At 36.7% G+C, this 27,021-nt stretch overlaps 1 protein-coding gene across 4 annotated transcripts in view; it reads left to right on the top strand.

The window, feature by feature from the left end:
- LOC145260379 (cytochrome P450 3A18-like) overlaps positions 1 to 27,021 on the top strand; it is a 160,992-nt gene that overhangs the window by 24,441 nt on the left and 109,530 nt on the right. For 2 of the 4 annotated variants that reach the window (XM_080118327.1, XM_080118328.1), the window contains one exon: positions 26,549 to 26,645. In XM_080118327.1, the coding sequence (XP_079974453.1) occupies positions 26,549 to 26,645 (97 nt within the window). Of the gene's footprint in view, positions 1 to 13,225; positions 13,601 to 14,561; positions 15,189 to 26,548; positions 26,646 to 27,021 lie in introns of those variants that run through there. The other 2 variants (XM_080118329.1, XM_080118326.1) reach the window with 2 other exon arrangements.

Below are 27,021 nucleotides of genomic sequence, written 5' to 3'. Positions count from 1 at the left end.
CTTGTCAAAAACATTTTTTTTATTATTTTAATTCCCAAGCTGACACCATGTAATAATGTTTCATAGAGCATAGTAAATTATAGGAGAGATGATTTATCTTTATTATCTAAATAATAATCATCAATAAAATGGTAATGATTTTCCAGTCTAGATGAAAACATTATAGGAATATAAACAGTCGATTTCAAGAAAAGAGTGACACTTCAACCAATGTTATAAATTTATTGAACACTGTAAAACCTGTAAGAGAAAATATCACATATAATAAATGAAAGGGACACATTTAAGATCAATTTACAAAAAAAATTGGGTTAGTTCACAAAAATAAACGGATAATGCCAAATACCATAGTGTGTCTCCAACAGTCAGTAGTCGGAAGGGCCTGAAATTGTTCTAGCTTCTTTCCCTACTTCTGCTTGAGTCCACAGCAAATAAAGGGACAGCAACAATTGGTTGATAAAATAAGGGAAAAGGGATTATTAAAATTAATGGAGCTATTATAGTAGCAGCTACACTCCCATCAAATTATTATCTATCCTCTATTATTAATCATTGATGAACAATCTCCTGATTCTGCTACAATATAAATTCTGCTGCCTTTACTTTATTTATTATTTTATTTGTTTATTATTATTGTATTATATATGGCATAATCGCGTTGACACACCGGTTCTCGTCAGATCACCAAAGTTAAGCAACGTTGAGCCTGGTTAGTACCAGATGAGGGACCATTTGGAAATTCTAGGTGCTGTATGAGCTCTCCGCTTATCACAACATTTGTTTCCAGTCGTCCTGTACACACTTCACTGGCCACTGGTATTTAACAATGTCAACTAAGGAGAGGTGTGTTTGGAGATTGCGCACCTCCTCTCACAAAAATTTCACGCTTTGTGGGTATCCATAGTCTGTCACAGACTGAAGAAGCCCTTTTAAAACTATTATTATTAATATAATTTTTATTTGTTTTTTATTGTTTGTATTGTTTTCTAACTCAACTAATTTTTGGATTGGACATTCGATAAAACTTTAGCCTTCCAGCATTGATTTTTAACCTGTCCTGACCCAGTTGGAGTCTAACCTTTCATACTAAGCAACATTTGTCCTTTGCTGCCTCCAACACTTCAGCCATTGTCCATTTGTTCCGAGGGAGATTGTCTTCCTTGACAAGTACTATGTCACCAGTCTTTGTTTCATTTGCTTGCGTGCCATCATTGTCTGGTGCTAATGTTAGCTAGGTACCTTACACCATCTGCTCCAGAACTGTTCTACAAGATACTGAAGTCTGCCATCTCTTCTCAGCATATACGTCTTCTTTTAAAGACTTCCCAAGTGGTGGAAGTTGTGTAGTTGTCTTCATTTGTATTAAGTGGCTTGGGGTTAGAAGTTCGAGACTCTTTGGATTGTTAATTGTCTCTACTGTAAGTGGATGACTGTTCACAATTGTCATCGTCTCACGCAGAAATGTCTTTAACATGAAATCCTCCAGTCTGTAATGCCCTTCTCAAGCTGATTCTTTCCACCTACAAAGTTTGTCCCTTGGTCGCATCGTATTTATTTCACTGCACCCCTGAGAGCTATGAAACATCTCAAGCCATTTAGGAAGGCATCAGTGTAGAAGTCTCCTAGCATCTTTAGATAGATGACTCTCGAGCTAAGATATGTGAACAGGAGACCATATTTCTTTATCTTTTTCCGACTGTTTTGTGTAAAGAGTTCAAAATAGTCTATTCCTATGTATGAAAATAGCGACTTAAAGATCTGCCATGTGTTGTTCTTACATTTTTCGGCAAGTGATGCAGTTCCTAACATATTTTGCCACTATCTTGTTGGTACTGATGATCCAGTAAACATTAGTTCGAATTTTGTTTAGGATCATCCCCTGACCCTGATGCCGTGTTTTCTTATGACAAAATTCAATAATTAAGCGATTCACAAGGCCCTCTTTTGGCAATATTATTGAGTGGCTTGTCTCAATCAATGTGAATTCCTTTAAACGCCCTCCAACTCTCAGGGAGCCATTCGGATAAATATTGTACTCTCTTTGATATTTGTTAACCAGATATTAAATTCATAATTTGCACAGCCTGGGGAAGAAGATACCCCCCCTCCCAAATGTGAACTTGCATATGATATTCTTTTTTGCATTTCCATTTTTCCACCAGAAGAATCTGAGAATGTCTCTGTCTCCAGGATTAACACGAAAGTGATAGAACATGTTCCACATCGCACATAAGAGCCATGCGATATTCTCGGAATCTGCACAGCACTCCAGGTAGTGCGTTGATCAAATCAGGTCGTGTCAGAAAGTGATTATTTAATGATGTGTTCTTAAAGTTTAGCAGAACAGTGAGGAACATACCATATGCTATCATCGTTTGATGTATCACAGACTTCTACATCTCCTCCCGTAATAATTTGCTCCATAAATTTGATGTAATCCTCTTCAAATTTTGGATTTTTTTACGAATTTAACCATGAGATGTTTAAGACGAACTTCAGCCAAATGTTTACTTTTTGGAAGATGAGGGCAAGAGCATTTCTAGACACCCCTCGTTATTGTGTTGAATCTCTTCATTAAATATCTGAAGAAATTTTATGTCTTCTTGAGACAGTTTTTTCTTTGGGATTTATGTTGCGGAAGTCCATCTCCAAGGCTCTGATTAATGATACAGGTGTGATTGGTGGAAATTCCTTGGAAGAAGTTTGATAACAATATCCAACCTGTTTTCTGGGTTGTTAAAATGTGCTGTTGTTCCCAGTATACACCGTCCAAAGATCTGCCTCGACAGCAAATGGATCTTTATCCTTCCCTGCAATCAACTTTCTTAGTTTTAGGACCTCCTGACAGTCATACCCAATTAGCAATTCAACAGGCCAGTCTAACTCAGCTGGCATTTCCTTTGCTCTATTGATGATTGATGTATTCTCGAATGTAGGTGGGAGGTAGTTCTATTTCCTTTTGTGAGAATTACCCTCTCATTTTTAGTCCTGAAATATGTTGGCAGCTCTATTGTGTTTCGGCAAGTGGTGTGAGACGAGTCTGCAAACATTGCAAGTAACTTTCTTCTTACAATCCTTTGCGAAGTGGCACACTCTGAGGCAACAAATTTTTGCTGAGGACAAAACTCCTTCTCTCAAGCAATAGAGCCTGAAATTCTTCACATTTGTATATAAAGTGGGTGAACCCACAGAAGTGGCACCACATTGGCCATGGTATTGCAGTCTTCATGTTATATGCTGGAGGCAACATCGGGTGGCCTTGCTGATAGTCGATTTAGAACATTGACCATTATTATTAAAAAAGTAAAATGCTAGATAATGATCTTTATTAGTGTTTTGTTAACTATTATGTAGAAAAATGTATGCAGAGAGAATGTTTTGAAATAAGGAATGTTTGGTAAAATATTTTGGTTAGTAAAACGTGATTCAAAAAGTCATATCTAAAGATAAGTGAGTTTAATTACGTCATATCAACGATTAATTTGAATATATACAAGCAGAGTTAGGAGATATACAGAGAGAGATAGTCAGTCGGATTTGAGAGAGGGACACAGATAGTCCTCAGATTTAAGATGGCTCCAAGTAGAGGGATCAGTAATGGCAATAGTTATAATCAGCATTGCAACACTCTGGAATAAAAAGTTGCCGAAAACAAAACCTGAGGCTCTATCACTTTCTTGCAGCTGTCCGTCAAACAAGACCAAAGATGGACCAGATATGTTCCTGATTGGCAAGGTATTGAAACCCCCAAATAAGTGTTATTCGTCTTTTGTGTTGTAAAAGTATTTATCAATATTCTTGTCACACCATAAACTGTACTTAAATATATATACACACACAACAAACTCTAAATTAGACGATCACACCACTGGACGGTCATAGACGAACGCATCTATACATACACGTCATATAGATGACTATTACATGTATATATAAACGTATATACACTCTATACACACATTCATTAGAAGAACATTTTATACAACTAAACGATACCCGAATTTAGACATGTATGTATAAATAATAAAGTTCGTTTATATATATGATCCTGACAATACAATATACAGCAATCTCATGACTCCGACAATACAATATCTGAATTGAGTTTTGAGATTTTCTGGCCTTCCTTGATCTTGGGATCTCTTCCTTTGGGTGAGGTTCCTGAGGTTTCTTGTGCACTAGCATGCAGCCGGGTCTGCATTTTCTCTGACCTCTTTTCGACCTGGTTCAAGGTGTGAAGAGAGGAAATTGGATTGTATGCTATTCGTGCTTCCTCTGCCACAAATTCTTTGGAGCTTTGGTATAATAAATTCTTGTCCAGAGCTTTAGTGACGTACCTATTCCAGCAATCTGTGATCCAACCAGAAAGCTTCCAAAGTAACTTTTCATTTTCCTCACAATCATTCAACACTTGCAGATCAGAAACATGAGGCATTGCACTGCTGCATGTTGTGAGGAAGTCACTGAAGTCCCTCAGCTTGAAGGATTCTCTAGGTCATATTTTTGGCCAGTTTTTAAGTTTTTCTCTAAATGCTCTTTAGATTACAAAAAGGTATCCATAACGCTTCTGTACAATATCCCAAGCTGGGTATATGCCTCTTCATCTGTTCGGTAAAACATCTACTGTAATGGTGAAAGAGCTTCACTGAATATGTGCTTTTCTTTAAATAAAACAATTTATGCGCTGGGCTCCTACAGCCTACTTCTTTTAGCAATGAAAATGTGATGCTCCATTCAATAAATACAAATGGCTCTCGTGTAGGTAGTTTAGATATAAATAAGAACTCCTTTAGTTTAGATATTAATAATCTGTTGGAAAGAAGAATCTTTCTAAACTGAGCCAGTTTTTTATGCTGGACTATACATTGATAATCATTTTTCTGTGGTTTGTTTTATTGACGGATACTCTTACTTTATTTATGTGTTTACTTGTGTAGAATGAAAGCCCCAAAAATTTTTTTTGTAAAGGATCCAATTTATTTATTATTATTTCTTTTTCCATAATAAAATTCAAAGGTTTTATATTTTACACAATACCAACAGTAGGTGTTGAATACATGTTTCGGGACGCACGCGTTCAATTTCTTATTTCAGAAAAAAATTCAAAAAGTTTTTATATTTTATACATTGTCGGCCATTTTGTATCAAATCAATTTTTTATCATAAAATTCAACAGTGTTGACTGTTTTGTATCAGATTTTTTTTTAACATAATGATATTAAATAAATAACATAATATGTGACAGAATATGAAACGTTCTAAAATAATAACATTTTTACTTAGAAACCAAAGTTAAAAATGAATTTTATAATAAAAACGTTATGGCGACAGATTTTTGTAACTGTTCATGTTAAACAAATAATACCGTATAAAATTAAATTTAATATAATATCTAAAACATAGGCTTGGATCAAAACACGACATTGGTCATGGCTGTCTTTGGCTGACAGTTATTAAGGCAGCCAATGCTCACATATCTTAAAAATAGCCGTATTCTACATTAGTAAAAAACATATCTACACAAACATAGAACATCAGGATTGCTAGACAGTGAAGGATAGTGCCCGCTACTGGATGACAGTGCTAGCCACTGGATGACAGTATCCACCACTGGATTACAGTGCTAGTCAGTGGATGATAGTGCCCGCCACTGAATGACAGTGCTAAACAATGGACTACAGTGCCCGCTTCTGGATGACAGTGCTAAACAGTGGACGACAGTGATCACCACTGGATGATAGTGCTAGCTAGTGGATGATAGTGACAGCTTCTGGATTACAGTGCTAGCCAGTGAATGACAGTACCACTCACTGGATGATAGTGTTAGTTAGTGGATGATAGTGTCCGTCACTGGATGACAGTGCTAAGTAGTTGGCGACAGTGCCCACTACTGGATGACAGTGCTAGCCATTGGATAACAGTACCCACCACTAAATGACAGTGCTATGCAGTTGGCGACAGTGTCCGCTTCTGGATAGCAGTGCTTACCAGTGGATGACAGTCTTCACCACTGGATGACACTGGTAAGCAATGGATGAGAGTGCTAGACAGTGAAGGATAGTGCCTGCTACTGAATGACAGTGCTAGCCAAGGAATGATAGTGCCTCCCCCACTGGATGACACTGCCCGCCACTGGATGGCAGTGCTAGCCAGTGGATGGCAGTGTCCACCATTGGATGACAATACTAGACAGTGGATGACAGTGCCCACCACTGAATGATAGTGCAACCCAGTGGATGGTAGCACTCATGTGATGACAATGCTAGCTAGTGGATGACAGTGTCCACCACTGTATGAGAGTGCTGGCTACTGAATGATATTGCCCGCCACTGGATGACTGTGCTAGTCAGTGGATGATAGTGCTTGCAACTGGATGACAGTGTCCACCTCTGGATGACAGTGCTAGCCAGTGAAATAGCAGAACTTACGTGATGACAATGTTAGCTAGTGTTAGAGAATGGAGCGAGAGAGAGAGAGAGAGAGAGAGAGGGGGAGTTGTGTAAATTATATTGAAAGATGTTGACCGGAAGTCAAGAACAGCTGATCGGATTTCGTGTGAGTCACGTGATCAGGTTAGCTGAATTGTGGAGATTTGGTTTAGACTTAGAAGAGGATGGACGGCTTTACCGTTGTCTCCTCCCCTTCACTGGGGGGGGAGAAGCTTACGTGTGTAGAACAGAACCACACAAGCCAGAGTTTTGCTTTCCATCCTTCTGCAATACATCTGGAAAGTGAAATAAAAAAATATAAAACCAATGAACATATGATGTAATAGAAAGAAATTTAGATGATCACACACGGTCCCCTTTATTAGAGATAACTACGTAACACTAGTGGATAACAGTGCCTGCCACTGGATGACAGTGCTAGTCAGTGGATGATAGTGTCTGCAACTGGATGACAGTGTCCACCTCTGGATGACAATGCTAGGAATTAGACGACAGCACCCGCCACTGGATGATAGTGTTAGCCAGTGGATGACAGTGCCCACCACTGGATTACAGTGCTAGACAGTACACGCCACTGGATGACAGTGCAAGCAAATGGATGACACTACCCGCAACTGGATGACAGTACTGCCCAGTGGATGGCAGCACTCACGTGATGACAATCTAGCTAGTGGATGACAGTGTCCACCGCTGGATAACAGTGCTAACTAATGAATGATAGTACCCGCCACTGAAAATACAGTGATAAGCTGTTAGCTACAGTGCCCGCTACTGGATGACAGTGATAGCCAGTGAATGATAGTGCCCCCACTGGATCACAGCGCCCGCTACTGGATGACAGTGCTAGCCAGTGGATAATGCTACCCGCAACTGGATGACACTGCTAGCCAGTAGATGGCCAGTGGATGACAGTTTCTACTACTGGATGACAGTGCTAAGCAGTAGACGGCAATGCCGGCTACTAGATGACTGTGCTAGCCAGTGGATGACGGTGCCCACTACTGGATGACAGTGCTAGCCAGTGGATGACAGTGACCGCCACTGGATGACAGTGTTTGCCAGTGGATTACAGTGTCTGCCATTGGATGACAGTGCTAGCCAAATTCATGTTAAACGCAAAAGATTTCATTAGAAAATTGTCTGAAAAAAAGAGACACAAAAATCCTTTTTTTTTTTTGCATTAAAAACTTTTAAAAAGCATTTTTTCCCCATAATCACATTTTGCAATTTTAAATTACCACATGATGCCAGCATCGGTCGGCCATCTTGGTTTAACAACCTACAAAAGCCCAAATTGCCGGATTTAAAATAGCATCCCGGTTGAGATGCTGTAGAAGTGGCCCTTTTTTATTATAATTTTAAACAATGCAGAACGAGTAAAAAATTATATCTCTTAAATTAGCATAATAATAATAATAATAATAATAATAATAATAATAATAATAATATAACTATAGAAGAAACTAGTGGAGTAGAAGGCTTTCTTACATCTAGAGATCTCTACTGTGTAGGGGTGAGACTTTGCTGCTTGTCGGGTTTGTCAGAGTATTTACGTCGAGGGGGCACAAGGGCTTGTAGTTTGTTGAAGCATCCACCATTAAAATACTTGTAGAACAGGCAAAGGGATGCAACATTTCGTCAGTGGGACAGAGGTTGAAGCTTAGCTGATAGTTCAGGACCTATTAGATTGACAACCCTTGGGAACGTTAAGCCGAGGAGTTTGAATGAAGTACTTTCAGATAATGTATCATTAGCCATAGTTATTGGTGGTTGAGAAGGGTTCTTGTAATTATTGAAGGAAACGAGCTTAGTCTTGGCAGCATTTACATTACCGTCCATTTTTATCCCCATTCCACTACCGACTGGAGGTCTTCCTCTAGGGTTTCTGCCATTGCTTTGGATATGGGTTCATTCATTTTCCCCTCATGCCTGTTATAGAGAATGGTGTTATCAGCAAATATGCCCATGAGACAATATTATCAGTGAGGTCATTTATGAAAATAAGAAATAATAAAAGTTCAAGGATCGAACCCTGAGGTACACCTGAATTTATATCATATTATTTTGACATACAACCATTGAGAAAAACCTGGATTCCTCTATTATTTAAGAAGGATTTACTTATGTAACGTACCATACCCTATCAAAAGCCTTAGATATATCTAGAGCTACTGTTTTCCCCTCCCCTCCTTTATGTAGTGCTTGGTATAAACGTTCAGAGATTACAGTTAGGATATATGCAGTAGAACGGGCTTGCATTAATCTATATTCGGACGGAAGTTTAGCATCTGGTGAATCATGAACTGTTCTGTCATTGCCTGTCTATGTTCTAGTTATCACAGATATGGTCAGAGTTGTGAAATCTTAGATTTTGAATTTTTGCAATTATGTTCGATTCCATGGATTGTTTAAAAAGTTCAGCTGGGCTTGAAATTTGGTGATTGATTGGTTTTACTGCAGGAGGTTGATGTGCATTTTTTTTTTTTTTTAACAATATAGTGAATCATTTAAGGATTTCACTTTGATTTGATATAATGAGGATCACCATTTTTTTCTGTCCAAATTAGAAATATTTTCAAATTTTCACCAGCTATAGGCAACTCCACTGCTTTGTGAAGTTGCCTTAGGAAAGGAAAAGGCCAAGGAAGTAAACTCTGACAAAAATCCGGTTTGGAGTTCCAATAAGCGGATGATGAAGCACTCCAATACTTTTCCAGCAACTCTTGCAGCTACGCTGACTCTGCCTTCTTTTTCCTTTATTTTCCATTCTGTTTTTCTTTTTTCCTTTCAACAAATCAAATTTAAGACAAATAAAAAAGTAAATAAAAGGCGCAAAAGTAAGGACACGCAGTTAAGAAGTAGAGCTGATGAATCCACGTCAATTTCGTGTAAACACTTCGTAAAGCATTACAAAATGGCCCTGAATCCGACCACAAAGCCATTAATGTCCAACGCTTCATGGAAGGGGCAGTGAAAACTTGATAGTGTCATAGATATCCGGCTAACAGAGCCCTGGTGAAAATCAAAGAGGACTCGGCATCAGGATTTGTTGTCTTCTGGTTATCTCTGCCCCTGCATGCATCAAACAAAGGCGTGTCAAGCACAAACTGGTATCTTCATATTCTGAGCCAAAGCTTTGTCGACTTTGAATGAAACTGCTGAGACTTTTTGTTCCCATGTCACCTTTTTTCTTTAAGTATCAATTATCTGCGCCAGTCTTAATTCGCAACCTGAAGACTTTCCTTTCATTTAGCAATTTTATATTTACATTAACAAAAGCTTTATCAATCTGAGTGGTATAGAACGTTTTTAAATGTCAGGTTTTCGAGTTGTTCGTCTTATTCTTGGGTGTTGTATCAGTTTGGATGTATTGCCTTTTCTTGGACTAGTTCCTCTGAATTGTGGTTGATTTTTTGACTTGGATTTTTGTGGACTCTATTTCGTGACCATGACCTTGATTTTTTATGGTCTCTATTTCGTGACCTTGACTTTGTCTTCATTTAGGTTTGCTTGAAAAACAAATTGTTGCCCAATGTTTAGCTTTTCCACATGAGTTGCAACTGGATCCAAAAGCTGGTCAGGTTTTACAGTGAAATTCATGGCTTCTACCATAATTAAGACAGTCAGTAAAGTTCTTATGTTGGTTGGTTGGTTGGTTTTGTTTTACGGCATATCAACCCTTTTCGGGTTATTTAATGCCGAATCCAAAGATTCGGAAGGAAATTTTTTAAATAGAATATATTTGTTGTTTTCACGTCGGTTTCTATTTAACCCATAGTTGGGACCCTAACAGGTACTACCAATCCGGGTCAGAGTGGACCTGGGAGCAATGGTAATTAAAGGGTGGCTCCACACTCCCCAAAGCCCACAAGGTGGGGCCTCACCACTGGATATAGTTTAAGGTCATATCCAGGACCCCCATTGAGGGACTTTTACCCTCTGCAGGGGGGCAGTCGGCGTATTCTAATGCCCCACCGACAGGGCCGTAAAGTTCTTAGAAGCCTTTGACGGTCTTATAGTTTGGATAGTAGTGTTTCTCTCTTCGTTATTGTTCAGTATGACCCTAAGTTGTTTAATGTGTCTGTTAGAAACTTTGTACGATTTGCCGATACGAACAGTTTCTTCCAGTGCTAAATTATTTTCTATTCTTAACAACTCTTTTTGGGAATCGTAAATTGGAGTGCTGACGATAACAAAATCAATTATTCGCTGTTGTTGGTTAGAATCAGATAACGAACAACTCTGTGTGAGTCGTCGACACCTGTTTACAAAATCAATTAACGATTTCTCTTGCTTCTGTATATAAAACATTAGTTTTAACTAATTGACTCTAAAATTTTCTTTTGGTTCTAATGCAACATAGCGCAGATGCGTGTATGCAAAATGACGTCACCATTAAAGAAAAAAGACTATAAAAAAGAAAAAGAATGATCATGTTAGAGACGTGGATAACGTTTGCAATCACGATTGACTCTGAAATCTTCTTTTGATCTTGACTGCGCAATCAATTTCAGGAGAACGTTTTTCTTCTTTCGTCATTGACCACATGCTAAACCTGTTCAGAAATATAATGTGTTGGCGATAATAAATTCACTGTTGTCGTTGTCGTCCTGAACAGAATCAGCTAACAGAAAACTCTGTATAAGTTGTTTACATTTGTTTAAAAAGTTATCGAAATATTCTTTGTTTCTGCTTATAAGACACAAGCAGGGAGACCCGATGTTGCCCGGGATTGAATTATGATCAACGAATATTTTACACTCCTATATTTTTATTGTCATTAAAATCCGTGAAATCGCCTGGGAGGAAGCTTCACATGCCTCCATGCAGTAACTTAGTCCAAAATATATGTTATCCTACATTGCACTCTAGAGAACCTACTGTTTCTTTCATAAGATTATTTTATGTAAACTTCTTTCCAGTTTACAAAAAGGAAAAAAAAAAACAACATGAAGAAATTTGTGTGCAGGGTTTGAACCTACAGACCACGTCATGCAAAACACAAACACACACACACACACACACACACACACACACACACACACACAAAGTTGCATTTATATAATTGTAGAGATTAGTTTTAACCGATTGACTTTGAAATTTTCCCTTGGTTCTAGTTATTCTATGAACCTATTCAAAACAATTTCAAGAGAACATTTTTCTTCTTCCGTCAATTCCCCATTATTGATCAGCAATAAAGTGCAGTTTATTTGTTCGGTTTTTATTTTGTTAAGAATAAAATACAGTTCTAAACGTTGCTTAAAAAGTCTTACAGCTTCTGAATCCATTAAAAAAAATATCGTTACGAGCCATCGTAGATAAACAGTAAACATTTTGTTACGAAAAAAAAGAAGTAGTAACTGGTTAATTGAGCATGAAAAAACTCCACACCTGGAGAGTGTTGCATGAACAGCAACAGGTGTTACACCGTTTGGAGTAACGCCCCTTGGAGGTGACCGGTGTAAGAAGAGTATTAAATAAAGATGGTTGCCGAGTAAACACAACGACTGGTTTTATGTTATATTTTATCCGTGGGTATCCTCACACATGAAACAGAGAGTTAAAAAGAATTATTAAATATCTTGTTTGGGTATCTTCTGAAAAGCAGTATTTCTTTTTTACACTCCAAGCTGCCACCATGCAATAATGTCGTTTTATCGAGGCGTGGCCGTGGCGAGTCATAACAAATATACCGTTTTGTAATTAATGCTTTATCTCTATTCCCTATCATTAATGAAGTGATAATTTTTCCCATCTAGAAAAAATATTACATAAATAGACGCCACCCATAAAATCGATATAGTCACACTGTTAATACTTGTAGGTTTTCCAGATATTATAAGTCGCTTTTATTCATCATCATAAATTTCTCTTATAGTTCCGACAAGAGTCACGCTCTACAGCAAATCATATTTACAGGTGGTAGCAAGATACTTATTCAGTCATTATTATGTTTTTCTCTCTCCTAGATGACACCAGAAACTTTAATACATTTTCCTATATAATTGGCAACCATTTCCAAAAAATAAAGAAATAACATTACTTATTCATCTTTTAATTTCTTATCGTCAATTTCGCTGTCACTGTTGCCCTTTCCGTCGTTACCACCACCGTTTGTCACAAATTTTACGCAGATATAAGAATATATATAAAAATGTGACAGAAAATGTAACAATACGAAACGTACCAATATAATATTTTTATTTAGAAACCCAGGTTCAGACTGGATTTCTAAATAAAAACGTTATGGTGACAGTTTTGTAACTATTCTGTAGTTTTACCTAACATGTTAATAAACAAATAATATCGTATGAACCAGTGCTTGCCATTGAAGTCCATTAATTCCAATGGACGCCGATACTGGCCATGGCTGCCAGGAACCAATAGTGATATTTGTAAAAGCAGCCAGTATCCACCAGTAAATACAAATAACTGCCTCAAAATAGCGATTTCCAAGTGGCCCCCACTAGCAACCGTCGTTTAATTTGTTTTCTAAGGGTTGAGATCCTTTACCGAATTTGTTCTGGCTTTGTTTCACATTTCCACTAGGCAACGCAGGTACATGGGTCCTGATAGTTTAACATATATATTAGTTTGACATGTATATAGCTTGACATGTATATAGTTTGACATGTATATAGTTTGACATGTATATAGTTTGACATGTATATAGTTTGACATATATATTAGTTTGACATATATATTAGTTTGACATATATATAGTTTGACATATATATAGTTTAACATATATATTAGTTTGACATGTATATAGTTTGACATGTATATAGTTTGACATATATATTAGTTTGACATGTATTTAGTTTGACATATATATAGTATAACATACATGGCATAGAGATGTGTGTGTTCTTTTAACCCATACTCAAAGGTACAAGACGGTTTACACCTTTCCTACGCCAAGTTGATACATTTATTGTACATATTGAAATAGTTCCATGATATTACTCCCTTATCCATTAGTTTAGGTCTACACTTTTAATGGATGACATGTCTCACCTTTGTATAGTTTTCCACATTTACACGGGATCTCATATACACAGTTCTTAGTCATGATTTTTCCTGTAGGGGGCTTGACTCTCACAAGCTGTTTCTGGAGAGTTGAATCGTTCCTGTATGGCATACACACTGTGGTAAGTTTCTGAGTGGTGTTTTTTTGTGTTTGGTCCCGATTTCTTAGAGCTGATGTTATGCCCTCTGGATAGTTGTTTTAGTGGAAGGTTTCTCTTAACCTGTCCATCTCCTCTTGATATGCATTGCTGTTACTACATATTGCTTTTGCTCAGTGTTGTAAGCAACAGACAATTCCTTTCTTTACATTATATGGATGGTGGAGTGACACTACCCGTCCACCTCTGTCGCTCCCCCCCCCCAATGTAAACAGAATTTTTGTGAAAAATTAAACAGTTCTTCTGCTCGGTGTGTGTCGGCGCGTTACTTACGGAAAAACGGTAAATTAAACTGCAGAAGCACCTGTTAAAATCCATACAAGTTCTATAATTGAATACCCCCCTCAAAAAATAAATAAAATAAAAGGAACGAAAAACAAATGTTTTTGTAAACCGTTCGTGAAAACTTACTGACATTATTTTTACTATTTCAATGAGGTGAAAACTATTTTTTTTATTTTATTTAAAGTATTTCAAAATTTTTATGACTTTTTTTTTTTTGCAAGGGAGTTACCACTTATCAAGATCTAAAAGCTACTCGGGGATAAATGTTAATGAGTGTACAGTGATCACCGGGACAACAGTGTAGTAATCGTTAGTGGTGGAAATGGAGTAAAATTTGATTATTTAAGGGGACAGACAAACAAGAACTTGTTTACATTGGACTTAAATACAACCATATTGTAGTCAGCTCGAAAGTAGTCCGGAGGAACAGAGTTCCACAGGCGAGCAGTTTTCGAAAAAAGAAGCTTTATTCATAGAATGTGCATTTAGATTTAGGCACAGATAAAGAGCGAGGAAATTGTTGATAGTTGTTGTAGCTAGACGAGTGCTCTCTGTGAAAGTTTGGCAAGGGGGACCATAGATTGAAGCTCGGACGAGCACCTGACATAAAAATAATATAAAAGTAATATAATAATAGGCTCGCAACGTCTCTTCTGTGGGAAAGAAGTTGCAGGGAAAACATCTACTAGGTTTTGATGCCGGTTTTTAACTTTCTCAATGCAGGATAGGGTTCTTCAAGCAGCTCCTGGCTAGATGTGGCAATTATACTCCATTTTAGGATGTATCTAGCTCTCATATAGGTAGAGGTGGAGCGGTAAAATGCCGCAATCATATTTCCGACGACCTTGGCAACAGATTTGATGTAAGTCTTCCATATCCGGTCATCCAGCTTTTGCCCATTGCACCATGGTTGGAGAAGAGAGCCTCAGATAGATTTTTGATGAGGTGGTTCACAATTTATGACTTAAGGAAAAATATCGAACCGTCACATAAAAATGATGACAAAAGAAAAGAAGATTGACAAAAAAATCATAGTGGAAATAATATCAAGTTAAGACACGCCCACCTGTCGATCAGGAAGCCAATCAGAGCACAAAGCGAAGTTTATAACAAGCTGCTTGCTAAAGAAGAAGAAAGAGAACGGTGTCAATAGTGAGAATAACGAAGGCGTCAAAAAAATGGATCCAATTGAAACTCTTAAGAGTCTCGTCTTTGCCGTACCCAATTCCATTTGGATTACGTTCGTGTGTATTCTTGCTGTTTACATGTAAGTTGAACAAAGAGCTTATTTAGAATTAAATCTATTTTCCAAACAAAAAGACAGAAAAATCTTAAAAAAAAAAAAATAGCTTTATGATGTATGTATGTACCTGTCACGGAAGGAAAATATCACATTCCTAGAATCACGTAAATTGGTCAAGTATATATATTGAGAAAATCAAATTTTATGACAAAGCTAGACATTATGTTTTGATCCGTCATGTTTTATAACTAAGAGGAGACAACTAAATTCGAACTACCAAGCCTTCTAATGGTTACAATTTCCTATTAAACTCACTAAAAACTGTTAAAACTAACAATAAACTATATATATATATATATATATATATATATATATATATATATATATATATATATATATATATATTAAATGAATGATGAGGAATAAAAGTTATATATAAATTTATTATATCACCAGAAAAATAAGGAAAAGTTAAGGGAAAATTAAAGAATTTTTCTTTTCTTAAATTTCCCTCTAACTTTTCCTGATTGTTCTGATGATATAATAAAGTTATATTTAACTTTTATTCCTAATCTTTCATTTAATATTTTCTTTGCTCCCCTTGATAGTGTTAAGCTTTTCTTATCTTGATAAGATTTGTTTTTGTTTTTTTTTTAAATTTGATAATATAATTGTTTTTGATAATATAATTGTTTTATATATATACAAGCGGGGGGTACCCGGCGTTGTCCGGGTGTTTGGAGGTGTGTGTGGTTTTGGTAAATAAAAAGAAAAATCGTTGGTTATTTTAAAAAAAACAAAAAAACGAAGCCTTGACGCGCAGTTGGAAAATAGTAAAGTGTGAAAAAAAAACAGGTGCCCGTTTTTGACGAGTTATTGACGTGAACTTTGAGTGCGGGACAGTGTTTTATTTAACGTGAGTCTGTTTGTTGCATAAGTTTATTATTTTTACTTTACTAACACTAGGGGGGGGTACCCGGCGTTGCCCGGATGTGTGTGTGGTTTTGGGTAAATAAATTTAACACAAGTCTGTTTTTTTATACGAAAAAGCTTAATGCACATGCGGCGATGGTATGCGATAGCTATTCAGCAGTTAACATTTTCTGCGGGACAGTTTTTAGGTCAATAAACCGGTTTGTTTGTTTTTAACTAACTTTGGAAAAAAACAGCTCCCTGTTTATTAGGGGGAGTGTCTTGTTGTCTCGAAATGAAAGCAACCGTCTAATATGACGAAGCCGACATTGACCAAACGTTACATAGCTTTCTAGAGACAACTGGCCATGGGCCAGTATTTCGAATCGAGTTTCGATTTTTTTTTATTTTTTTTATTTTTTTTATTTTATTTTTTTTTTTTTATACCGAAAAACGAATGCAACACGTGAAGATCCGAAAATGTCGAATAATTAACGTTTCAAAATCGGGAAAATTAAATAGAGAGGCGACCACCGTTGTTAAGTCATAGATATTATCATTTAGACGTGATATAAAAAGTTTTAAAAATGAGCGACGGCCTCGAGAATCCGCCGGAAAAAAGCCTTTTGAAGACATACATAAAAAGCGAACACACATACACACATACATTTTCGCTTTTATATATATATTGCCTTTTATATATTAGATATATACATATATATATATATATATATATATATCCTATAAATTCGTTTTTCTTTTGTGTGTATTGATATTCATATTAAAAACCCTCTTTTCTATTTATTTAAAAAGAAAATACAATTTTCTTATATATTAGCGGGGGTACTCGGCGTTGTCCGGGTGTTTGGAGGTGTGTGTTGGTGGGGGGGGGGAAATTAAAACAACCCTGTTAAGAAAAAAAACGTTGGCCGGTTGTTTGGAGGTGTAAAAGAAAAAAAAAATAGTTTTAGTATAAAGGTAGGCTTGAACCCCAAACGTTTGACGCGGAGGTGGAAAGGAAATGGAAAAAAAACCCTTGCAACCTAACCATCTTGACCACAGGAACAGATGAATTGATAAGCATGTTAAGTTGACGTTTATAAACCGAAATTAGCAGGTGCAACAACGTCAAGCTACGCGGCGATCAAACAATTTAAAAAAAAAAAAACTAAAGTAAGGCAAACGAACGATGAAAACAGAAAAACGAACATGTGAAAAATGTCTTAAATAAGCCTGTTTCGATATTAAAATTTAAAAAATTGGTGGGTACCCGGGTGTTTTTTGGTGTCGCTAAGAATAAGCGAAGTAAAAACAAAAAAAAAAGTAGAAAAACGAACGTTACGTGAAAAATGGCTTAAATAAGATTGGTTTAATATTTAAATTTAAAAAATCGAAAAAAAACAAAAACATCTCACACCACGATTCGAACCCAAAACGTTTCTTTAATGAACCAAGGCCTTAACCAACTGAGCTAATGCGACGTACATGAAATTGGTTTGGTTTTTCAACTATTTAAAGTAAATCAGGTCACGACGTCATCTGACGCATGCGTAGAATCGGTCATTGTCACGAGAGGACCGTTTTTATTGACCCCTCCACCTTGTCGAAAATTGTCGATTTCGGGGTGAAAAAGTTAACATTTTTGGCCAATTTTTCGAGCAAAGGATGGAGCTTCGATGTGATACCGAGTTTGTGAATTTTCGTCGCGTCTGTCGAAAGTTTTTAGCAGACATCCAAACATGCACACATACATACATACATTTTCGCTTTTATATATATAGATGGGTCGTAGAATTGCATTCACTAGTAAAAGATCTAGTTAATTTGCATATTCTTTTAAACATTCATTTTAATTAATTTCCTATTTTTTTCGGTTTTCTTATGAGATGATCATCTAGAGTTAACTATTACGTGTAATTATATTCATGTAGATATTCTACATGATTTATACTTGCATAATATTTGCGTGAATCTTTACAGTAAACAAAAAATTGTTTCCATATATATTTATGTATACGTATATATTTTTGTTTAATCTATTAGTCTATCTATCTATCTGTCTATCTACCTATCTATATATCTCTAAAAGTGAACGTGTCTGTGTATCTGTCTGTCTGTGTGTTTGTGTGTCTGTGTATCTATCTGTCTGTGTACATTTCCCTATGTAATAGCAATGTCAATTTTTAGTCTACAGACTCAAAATTTGATATGCAGGGTACTGAGATTTGGGAAAATGTATGTGATCGGTTTTCAGTCAGAAATTTGCCTGTTAAAGTAAATAAGGTTGGTTTTGAGAGTAATAGTAAATTAATAGGAAATTTCGCTGTCAAGGGGTCAAAATTTAACGACTTGACCTTTGAGAAGTCTACCAAACTCCTCCGACAATTTGGGGTCTATGTAACACTAAAGAGAGGCCACATCAGACCTGTAGGGTTGATGTGACGTTTCTTTTGGTTAAAAGCAATTTTTTGTTCCCGGACGATGATCGGGTTGAGGGAATAAAAATTATTATTAATTTTTTTTTGTGAATAAATTCTGAGCTAAGTCTGTTGTTGAGACGGCGGCGGCAAGAGTGCCTTTGTAGCGAGAGGTTAAATCACATTCTAGACTTCAAAAGCAAAAAAGAATGCATAAAATATTTTAGCCAAAATACACAGGCGTTTGATCTACAATGGCCGAAATCATAGCTGTACAGGAGCCGGAGGGGTGGGGATTTCACACCCGCAATTGGCGGAACTATGAGCCAAGTCGACCTGTGAATTTGACAAGTTGAAAAGTCGGGTTGTTTTTGATCTGAGAGAAACACACGCAGTGACTCGGCATTATGTTTAGAACAAAGAATAGGAAAAAAATGAATTGTCCGAAATTTCAAAACAATAATATAACGTATCGAGAATTGTCATTTGGTGAATCAGGTCGAACGAAAATTGAAGTTATGAAATATTTTTGCTCGGATGGGAAAATGTGTTGTCCGATAAGTTCAAGGCGACAAATGCATTCTTGGTCTTTTGACGTAATCAAAATGTCTGATATAATGGAATGGCCGACAACCAGAACTTAATTCAAAGATAAACTAAAATTCCTTTGAATTATCAAAGCGAAAAATGAGATCAATAGATAATTTTAAAACAAATAAAATCATGTGATTTGCTTTAAGTCAAAGGAAAAATAATTTTCCTGGGTATGGAAAAAAACCATTAGTAAGCCAGGGAGGAGTTAATTAATACAACGTGTAAGTTGGGCGTTAATTAAAGGAGGAGTCAGTCCAATTTTGGAAATGGACCAATGAAAAAGGGCCCTGTCGAAGTATAATCAACCAATGAGAAAAGGCCCCGTCGAATTATAATCAAGCAATTTGATTGGTCGATGACGAACATGGGTGTCGTCATCATTCCATAATTGTATTAAAAAGGAAATGAAAAATCAGAGATTAAGTCAGAACAGAACAGAAAGAGAACAGAACGGAAGAGAAGAAGAGAGAGTCCGGAATCAGAGTCAAAGAGAGCTAAGTCTCGGCAGAATCACCTCTCCTCTCTCTCTCCCCCTCGCTTGTTGCCTGATAACTCAACGCTTATAAGGTGTCGATCACTTAACGAGAATTACGCAAAGTCCGCGATACCGACCAGGTATTTCAACAACAGAAGCTCAGTTGTAGAACTAACTGCTTGCTTGAATTAATTGTCAACTATATGTATATGCTGTAAATACTTCTTTTATGAATTTCCGAAATATATATTATATTAACCAACCTCCGGAGTTTTGTTGCTGATGTGCGTTGATCCGTATATATGTACATTCTGTATTTGCCATTTGTGGCACCGTATCCGTCAACAAACACCCAGAATAACTAGACGATCCACGGAGAACAGACCTTGAGGACCGAGCATCCGAGAAGAATCCCCAACGCCTTAACGAAGAACTCACTGGGTGACGCGACGTACTAACGGTTGGCAGACCTGGTTGCCCAGTCGACATATCATAACTGTACCGACCAGGGTGCAGATCATAACTGGGCCGCGATCAGGGGTTAAGGACGTGTAAGGTCACATGTCCCAAGGTCACATCTAAACACTTGAAGTTGTAGATATAGGTCCCTTGGACATGGATCTAACTTAATAACTTGATTAGAGCCCAAAATAATAAATGTTAAGGGGTCATAATAGGGGTCAAGGTTAAAAATAATTTTACCTCTTCAGTCTCTACCAAATTACTCAAACAATTTCTGGTGTAAACATTTGAAATTTTACATAAAGGTTATTCAGAGATATTGCAAGCTTTTTCGTCAGTTTGGGTCGAAAACATTTAATTACCAATATATAAATGTATGTATGTATGTATGTATGTTAACATGTCTGCCTAATACTTTCAACAGAAGCGACGGATTTTCTCAAGATCAGTATTGTTTTGAAGTTCAACCTTTCAGACGACAAATATCGAAAAATTGGCTAAAAACATTAATATTTCACCTTAAACTGGGCACTTTTCTACAGGGGGGGGGTCGCTTTTTTCGCCGATATTTTTGAAAGTCATCCTCTCCTTTCAATTGTCTAGCCTTAATTTTAAAAAATGTCACTTCCGGTTTGGCGGTGGTCGTAACAGCATAGACGTCAGGTTTTTATCCTGTTCTTTTTCTCCTCTGAGGTACAGGTTCGAGCCTGCCTTCCTACTACCATTTTTTTTTTTTTTTTGCTCAACATACACATCCAAACACCCGAGCAACGCCGGGCTGAAATGCTACTATATATATATATATATATATATATATATATATATGAGACAATACGACTGGAAAATGAAGTCACAAAAACCATATATTGGTAAATATAGAATGAGTCATTTATTTAATAAGGGTATGCATACATTTAGTTGGGGGATAAAGGGGACTCTTTATACCAAGGTATTTTGAAGCCTAATGCTTCTCATCAGAAGAGTAGAGTAGATACTCGTAATTATTATTTACAGAGCCAATTCTTTATTGAATATATATATATATATATATATATATATATATATATATATATATATATATATATATGAGGGAGAGAGAGAGAGACGGAATTTTGGGGTGTCCCCAAAATCCGCTTTTTAAGGTACCAAGTTAAAGGAAAAAAAGGGGAAAAAATTAAACAAGCAAACAAAGAGAAATGAGCAAATGAAATACCGACCCGAAATGAGTTTAAAATGATCCGAATTTATTTAAAGGAAGCAAAATGTTATGGTTGCTTATATTTTCCTAATTTCAGGTTTTATAACTTGTAAATAAAAAAATAAACAAATACAAAACACAATTCTTACTTGAAAGAAAGGCTGAAATGAAAAGCACATTCAAAATAGAAAATATTCTTTCTTCAAGTCCTTAAAGTCAGTCTTTCAACAAAAAGAACATTGCAACCTGCATGATTTTTTTCAGGAAAGAAAGAGAAAAGGTTGCAAGGTTCTTTTCAAATTCTTTTCTTTTCCTTTCTTCTTCTCTGTCTCTCTTTTTTTTTTTTTTTTTTTTTTTTCAAACAAACAAAACCTTCAAAAGTTTTAAAAGTAAACCTCTCTGAAAAAGGGGTTATCTTTTCTTCAGATACCCCAGAAATAATTTTTCCTTTCTCTGAAAGGGTAGGTTTCTTTTTCTTTCTTTCCTTTTCTTTCCCTTTCTCTGAAAGGGGTTAACTTCTTCAATAAATGGTGTATTTTGAAACACCAATTTCAACCACTTAATAAAGGCCTTCCCCTTTAGTGAAGAAGTTGAGTGTTTTACGTCGCTGGCCCGACGGAATTCCGAAAACAAGACTTCACTGTCCAATGTCTTCTTTGGAACTGATCTGAAAAGGGTCTCACAAAGTTGATTGGGATTGTCTTCCCAACACAACCAATCAGCGTTAAGCAATGCTGATGGCTACTAAGAAAAAGGAAAGGCATTAACAGAGAGAGGGGGAGAGAAAAATGTCTGTGATGACTTAAATGAAAATGACATAAAAAGGAGAGATAGAGAGCGAGAGGGAAAGAGAGAGTGAGTGAGTGAGTGACAAGAGATGAACACACATTCGCCAGCTGAAAGGGGACCTTCAGGCTCCAACGACTGCTAGTCGAGGTCAAGATGAGAAGAGGTAGGGGTTAAGTGAATTTTACAGGTTGGCTAAAATGCTGACACCCCCACCCTTCCCTTTTGCACTGTTGATGGCAAGGTCCATAAAAAAAATAAATATCCGACAATATATAGTACTGATTTCAAAAGTTGAAAAAAATTACTTGGGTGACATCGGCTACAATCTAGACCAAAAATTTAGTGTTTCAGCCGCGTTCCCTACTGTTTAAGCTATCAACAGATAAATAATAAAGATTTAAAATTAAACGACTTTAAGCTATGAATGAATTTGCACATGCGCACAACTAATAGAAACATGTCGTCAAGTTGAAATGTACATTTTGCATTTCAACTTGCCGACATATTTCTGAACGCGTTATTCATCCATCCAAACAAAGATTTTATTCGTTATAAACTATCTTTGATGTATGATTACTAGTTCCTGTTAATTTAAGTGTTGTTTGACCGGTAGTTTAAGAGTTTATCGGTTAAATTAAATATTTTCACGTAGACACACATACATACATCTAGTGTTATATTTATATAGATTAATAACCTCAGCTAAATGACTACCACAAAAAATACAATTTTATTTTTTAAGTAATCACATATGCACACTGAAAACTTTGTCGAAAAGATGAAGAAAAAATGTCAATTATTAAGAAAGAGATCATTGTGTGTGTGTGTGTGTGTGTGTGTGTGTGTGTGTGTTGGGGGGGGTCTACTTTTTAGACGAATCCTATGGCTTTACCCACTTGTCAGTCGGACTTAAGGTTAGTAGTAAATTTTCTTTAAAGTCAATTGCTATAAAAAGTTAGAATGTTCTGGAAAGGGGGGATGATTTTATGTTAAATTTATATACAAAACTGATCACCGACTTTAAAGTTCTAAAATAATTGTTTTTGGTTTTGATTTTGTTATTTTTCTTTCCACCAAGTTTTTCAATCTGTTCATACATTATTGCCTAAAAAGTATAATCTTATTTTGGCACTTATGCATAATACAGACCGTATTGAAATAATAACATCATTATTTAGAAACCTATTCTTAATATGGGAAGAGGGGGATGTTTTGTAACTATTCTGTACCTTCATGTAACAATTTAATAAACCGTAAAAATTGAATGCTGCTGCTGTTATTACTACTACTACTACTACTACTACTAATAATAATAATAATAATAATAATAATAATGATGATGATGATAAATGAAAGTCACAAGATTGTATGGGACATGGATATACAAACAGATAAACCCTTCCAAGCGAGAAAACCGGCTGTCATAATAGTTAACAAGAAATGTTGCATCCTTCTGTCTGTTCTACAAGTATTTTGAAATAGGATCCTTTGACGAACTACAAGCCCTTGTACCCCCTCGATGTAAATGCCCCCGACAAACCAAACAATCAGCAAAATCCCAACCCTTACACAGTAGAGATCCCTAGATGTAAGAAGGTCTTCTACTCTAATAGTTTCTTCCCCAGAACTGCTAGACTCTGGAACTCCCTTCCGGGTCCCTGTTTTCCCAACTGAACTGACATGCAGAAGTTCAAGTGTAATGTGAACAGACATCTTGCCACTCAACTCCTTACATAGTATCCCTGCAACTTATGTCCCCGATAGTAGCCCCCTACATCAAAGTAGTACTGTACCTTGTTTGGGGTAAAAATGGAATATAAAAAAAAAGAAGAAAAAGTCCTGCCAGATTGTAGATTTTGCTGTTTCAGCAGACCACAGACTGAAGATCAAGGAGACTGAAAAGCAAATACATGGAATTGGCCAGAGAGCTCAAAGAGATCCGGAAAATGAAGAAAGTAAAGATAACACCACTAATAGTAGGAGCACTAGGAACGATACCGAAAATCTTTGAAAAAAGAATGGGAGAAATTGGAATCAGAGGGATGGTAGAGAAGATACAACGAATTTCAATAATGAAAACTGCAGAAATATTAAAGAAAACCTTTCAATGTGGAGACTAACACCACACATAAACTACACACAAACTGGACACAGACACGGCTACAGATGTATGACACAAAGGAAAATCACATGGAATCATGAAAACTGAATTTGTATAATTGAAAAATACCACTCTCCCCTTTTTTCTGTGAGTGTCACCATAAATGAGCACCACACCAAATAATGAGGGTCGAGGCGGATGGAAAGACTGAGGAGAGAAAGCACTAGCCAGACCTCCACTGGATGAGTGCAAAGAAGACTGGGACCTTGGGGAGGCTTATTGCCACCCAAATTCCAGTGAAGACCAATCGTCGCCACCAACAAGAAATCAATGGTATGTGGCTGTTGCGATAATGCAAATTCTTTTGTAAAGGTTATTGAAAGAAGTGGAGACTTGTTGTCACTCAGACTCCAGGGAACACTACAAGTTGTTCTCAAAGTGAGAAAACTACTCATAACGAGTAAATAATCAAACCTATTTAGCAAAGCATATTTCTGAAAGTAATGAAATTCTTCTTCAGGAAGTGAGAAGGGAAAAGATACTTGGACTTGGGGTGAAGAAGAGTCAGAGATTGCAAGAGAGAGGGAGAAAATTATTTGAAAAGAAACTACACAGTGTATTCTTTAAGAACACTAAATTTAGAGATAATGACAGCTGGAATTCTTCATTTAAAAACGACGACTTTTTCTAGTAATCCAACTGAATCTTTTTTTTTTACGCTTCTCCATAATTTGACGACAGCATTTTTCAAAAATCGGACTCGAATTGTAATTTTTTTTCTTTTGCATAACTTGACACCACCATCTGTAAAACCCGAATATCGTCTTGTAATTTAAACTTTTTCATTTCTTACGAAAATAGGTTGTGGACTAATTAGGATAAAATATATATAAAAAAGGACTGCAATCATGGGCACAATGTTTTACACGTCTCGAATCTTTCGTGCCAACAACATCCTCTCCAGTCTTCTCAACTTCGGTCTTTTTAGAATGTCTTTTTATGGCCGCTGATTCGTTGTTATGCAAATTAATGCATATCTAATTACAGCTTCTTATGACACCAGGCACAGCTGACTTTCAATACATGACCCCAGACACAGCTAGCCCTCATTACACAGCCAGACACAGCTAGCCCTCATTACACAGCCAGACACAACTAGCCCTAACTACACGGCCAGACATAGTTAGCCCTAACTACACGGCCAGACATAGCTAGCCCTGACTTCACAACAACACATTGCTATTTCTCATTACACAGTCAGATAACTGACTCAAGCTACACGCCTATACACCGCTAGCCATTCTCATTTACATCAATGATCTCTCAAAACACATATTTAAATCATTTGTTGATATCTATGCTGATGACATGACCATCTATGGCAACACATCAAAGGCCGTAAATGACAAAGTTCTCTCTGATTCTGTCTCCTCTGATCTTGAGCATGTAGTACAGTGGGGGAAGAGGTGGCTGGTTACTTTTGATGCATCTAAAACCAAGCTCCTAACTTTACATCATCAACACTCTGATCCCTATCTGGCATCAATTGAAATGGATGGCTCTCATCTTGGGTAGGCTTCATGTTTTGACAAGCTTCTGGGCTTGACCTTTACTCCTGATCTGAAATAGAACATGTACATCAGGTCTGTTGCCCAGGTCGCTGGGAAAATAGTGGGATCCTTCTACCCCTCCAGAAGATATCTAACTACTGATGCAATTCTCTATCTGTATAAAAGCCAAGTACGTCCAAAGATGGAGTACTGCTGCCACATCTGGGCTGGAGCTGCTAAATCAGACTATCCTGCCTTGACAGAGTACAAAATAGACTTTGTGGCTTAATGGGGGATGCCCTTTTCTCTTCCCTGCAACTTCTCTCCCACAGAAGAGACATTGCGAGCCTGTCTTTGTTTTATCGTTATTTCCATGGTAAGTGCTCATCCGAGCTCCAATCTCTGGTCCCCCTCTCCAATCTTTCACGAAAAACACTCGTCTAGCTGAAACCACTGTCAATAATTTTCCCCACTCTTTATCTGTGCCTAAATCAAAACAGATTCCATGAACAAAGCTTCTTTCTTAGAAGTGCACGTCTGTGCAATTCTCTTCCATTTGCCTGTTTCCCACCTGACTACAACTTGGATGTCTTCAAGTCCAACATAAACAAATTCCTGATGAATCGCCAACTTAAGTAAGACACTTTATCAAATTTCCAATACTATCCCATTGATTACTGTGCACGCAATAACCCTTATCCCCAAGTGGTGACCTCCATGTAAAAAAAAAAAAGATCTGCTAGTTTAAGATACACCTGAAGAAGGTCGAAGATTACATCAACCGAAATGTCATGAAAATAACACTCATGATGAGAATAGTTGTCTGAAGAATCCAAATAATCTAAATAATCCTTTCGTATAATTTTATAATTATTCTTCTTTACAGATGGGGAACATATCCTTACACGCAATTGAAGTATCTCGGTATACCTGGCCCAAAACCGACACCCATTATGGGGAACCTTCCAAATCTAAAAGAAAAGGTAAATTTATCTCTCTATATCTATCTATCTATCAATCTATAAAAGTGAGAGCGTGTGTGAGGACACTTCTCAACCTATATACTTAACAAACTTTTGATCTATAAACTTGAATTTTGATATATAGGGTATTCTGACATGTGAAAAACTTTTTAATTGGTTTTCATCCGGACAAAAGGGCTGCTAAGGGGTTAAAATTGAAAATTTGGTACTTAAGGGGGTGGGGGGTGGTCATCGGATTTATATCTGTTTGTCAACTGTTTCGCAACTGTGCATGCATGCGTGAATCGTTTACATGACAACTTGCTTATGTTAAGAATAAGTATTTTTGAAAACACTTTTGAAAGATCGTGACAAGGCCTAATGGTTTACTCACTGT

The sequence above is a fragment of the Euprymna scolopes genome, chromosome 36 (assembly GCF_053919585.1).
Source record: "Euprymna scolopes isolate OS-2025 chromosome 36, ASM5391958v1, whole genome shotgun sequence".
NCBI classification, from domain to species: Eukaryota; Metazoa; Mollusca; class Cephalopoda; order Sepiida; family Sepiolidae; genus Euprymna; species Euprymna scolopes.
The sequence above is the reverse complement of the archived record's forward strand: the minus strand, read 5'-3'. Positions and strand labels throughout refer to the sequence as shown.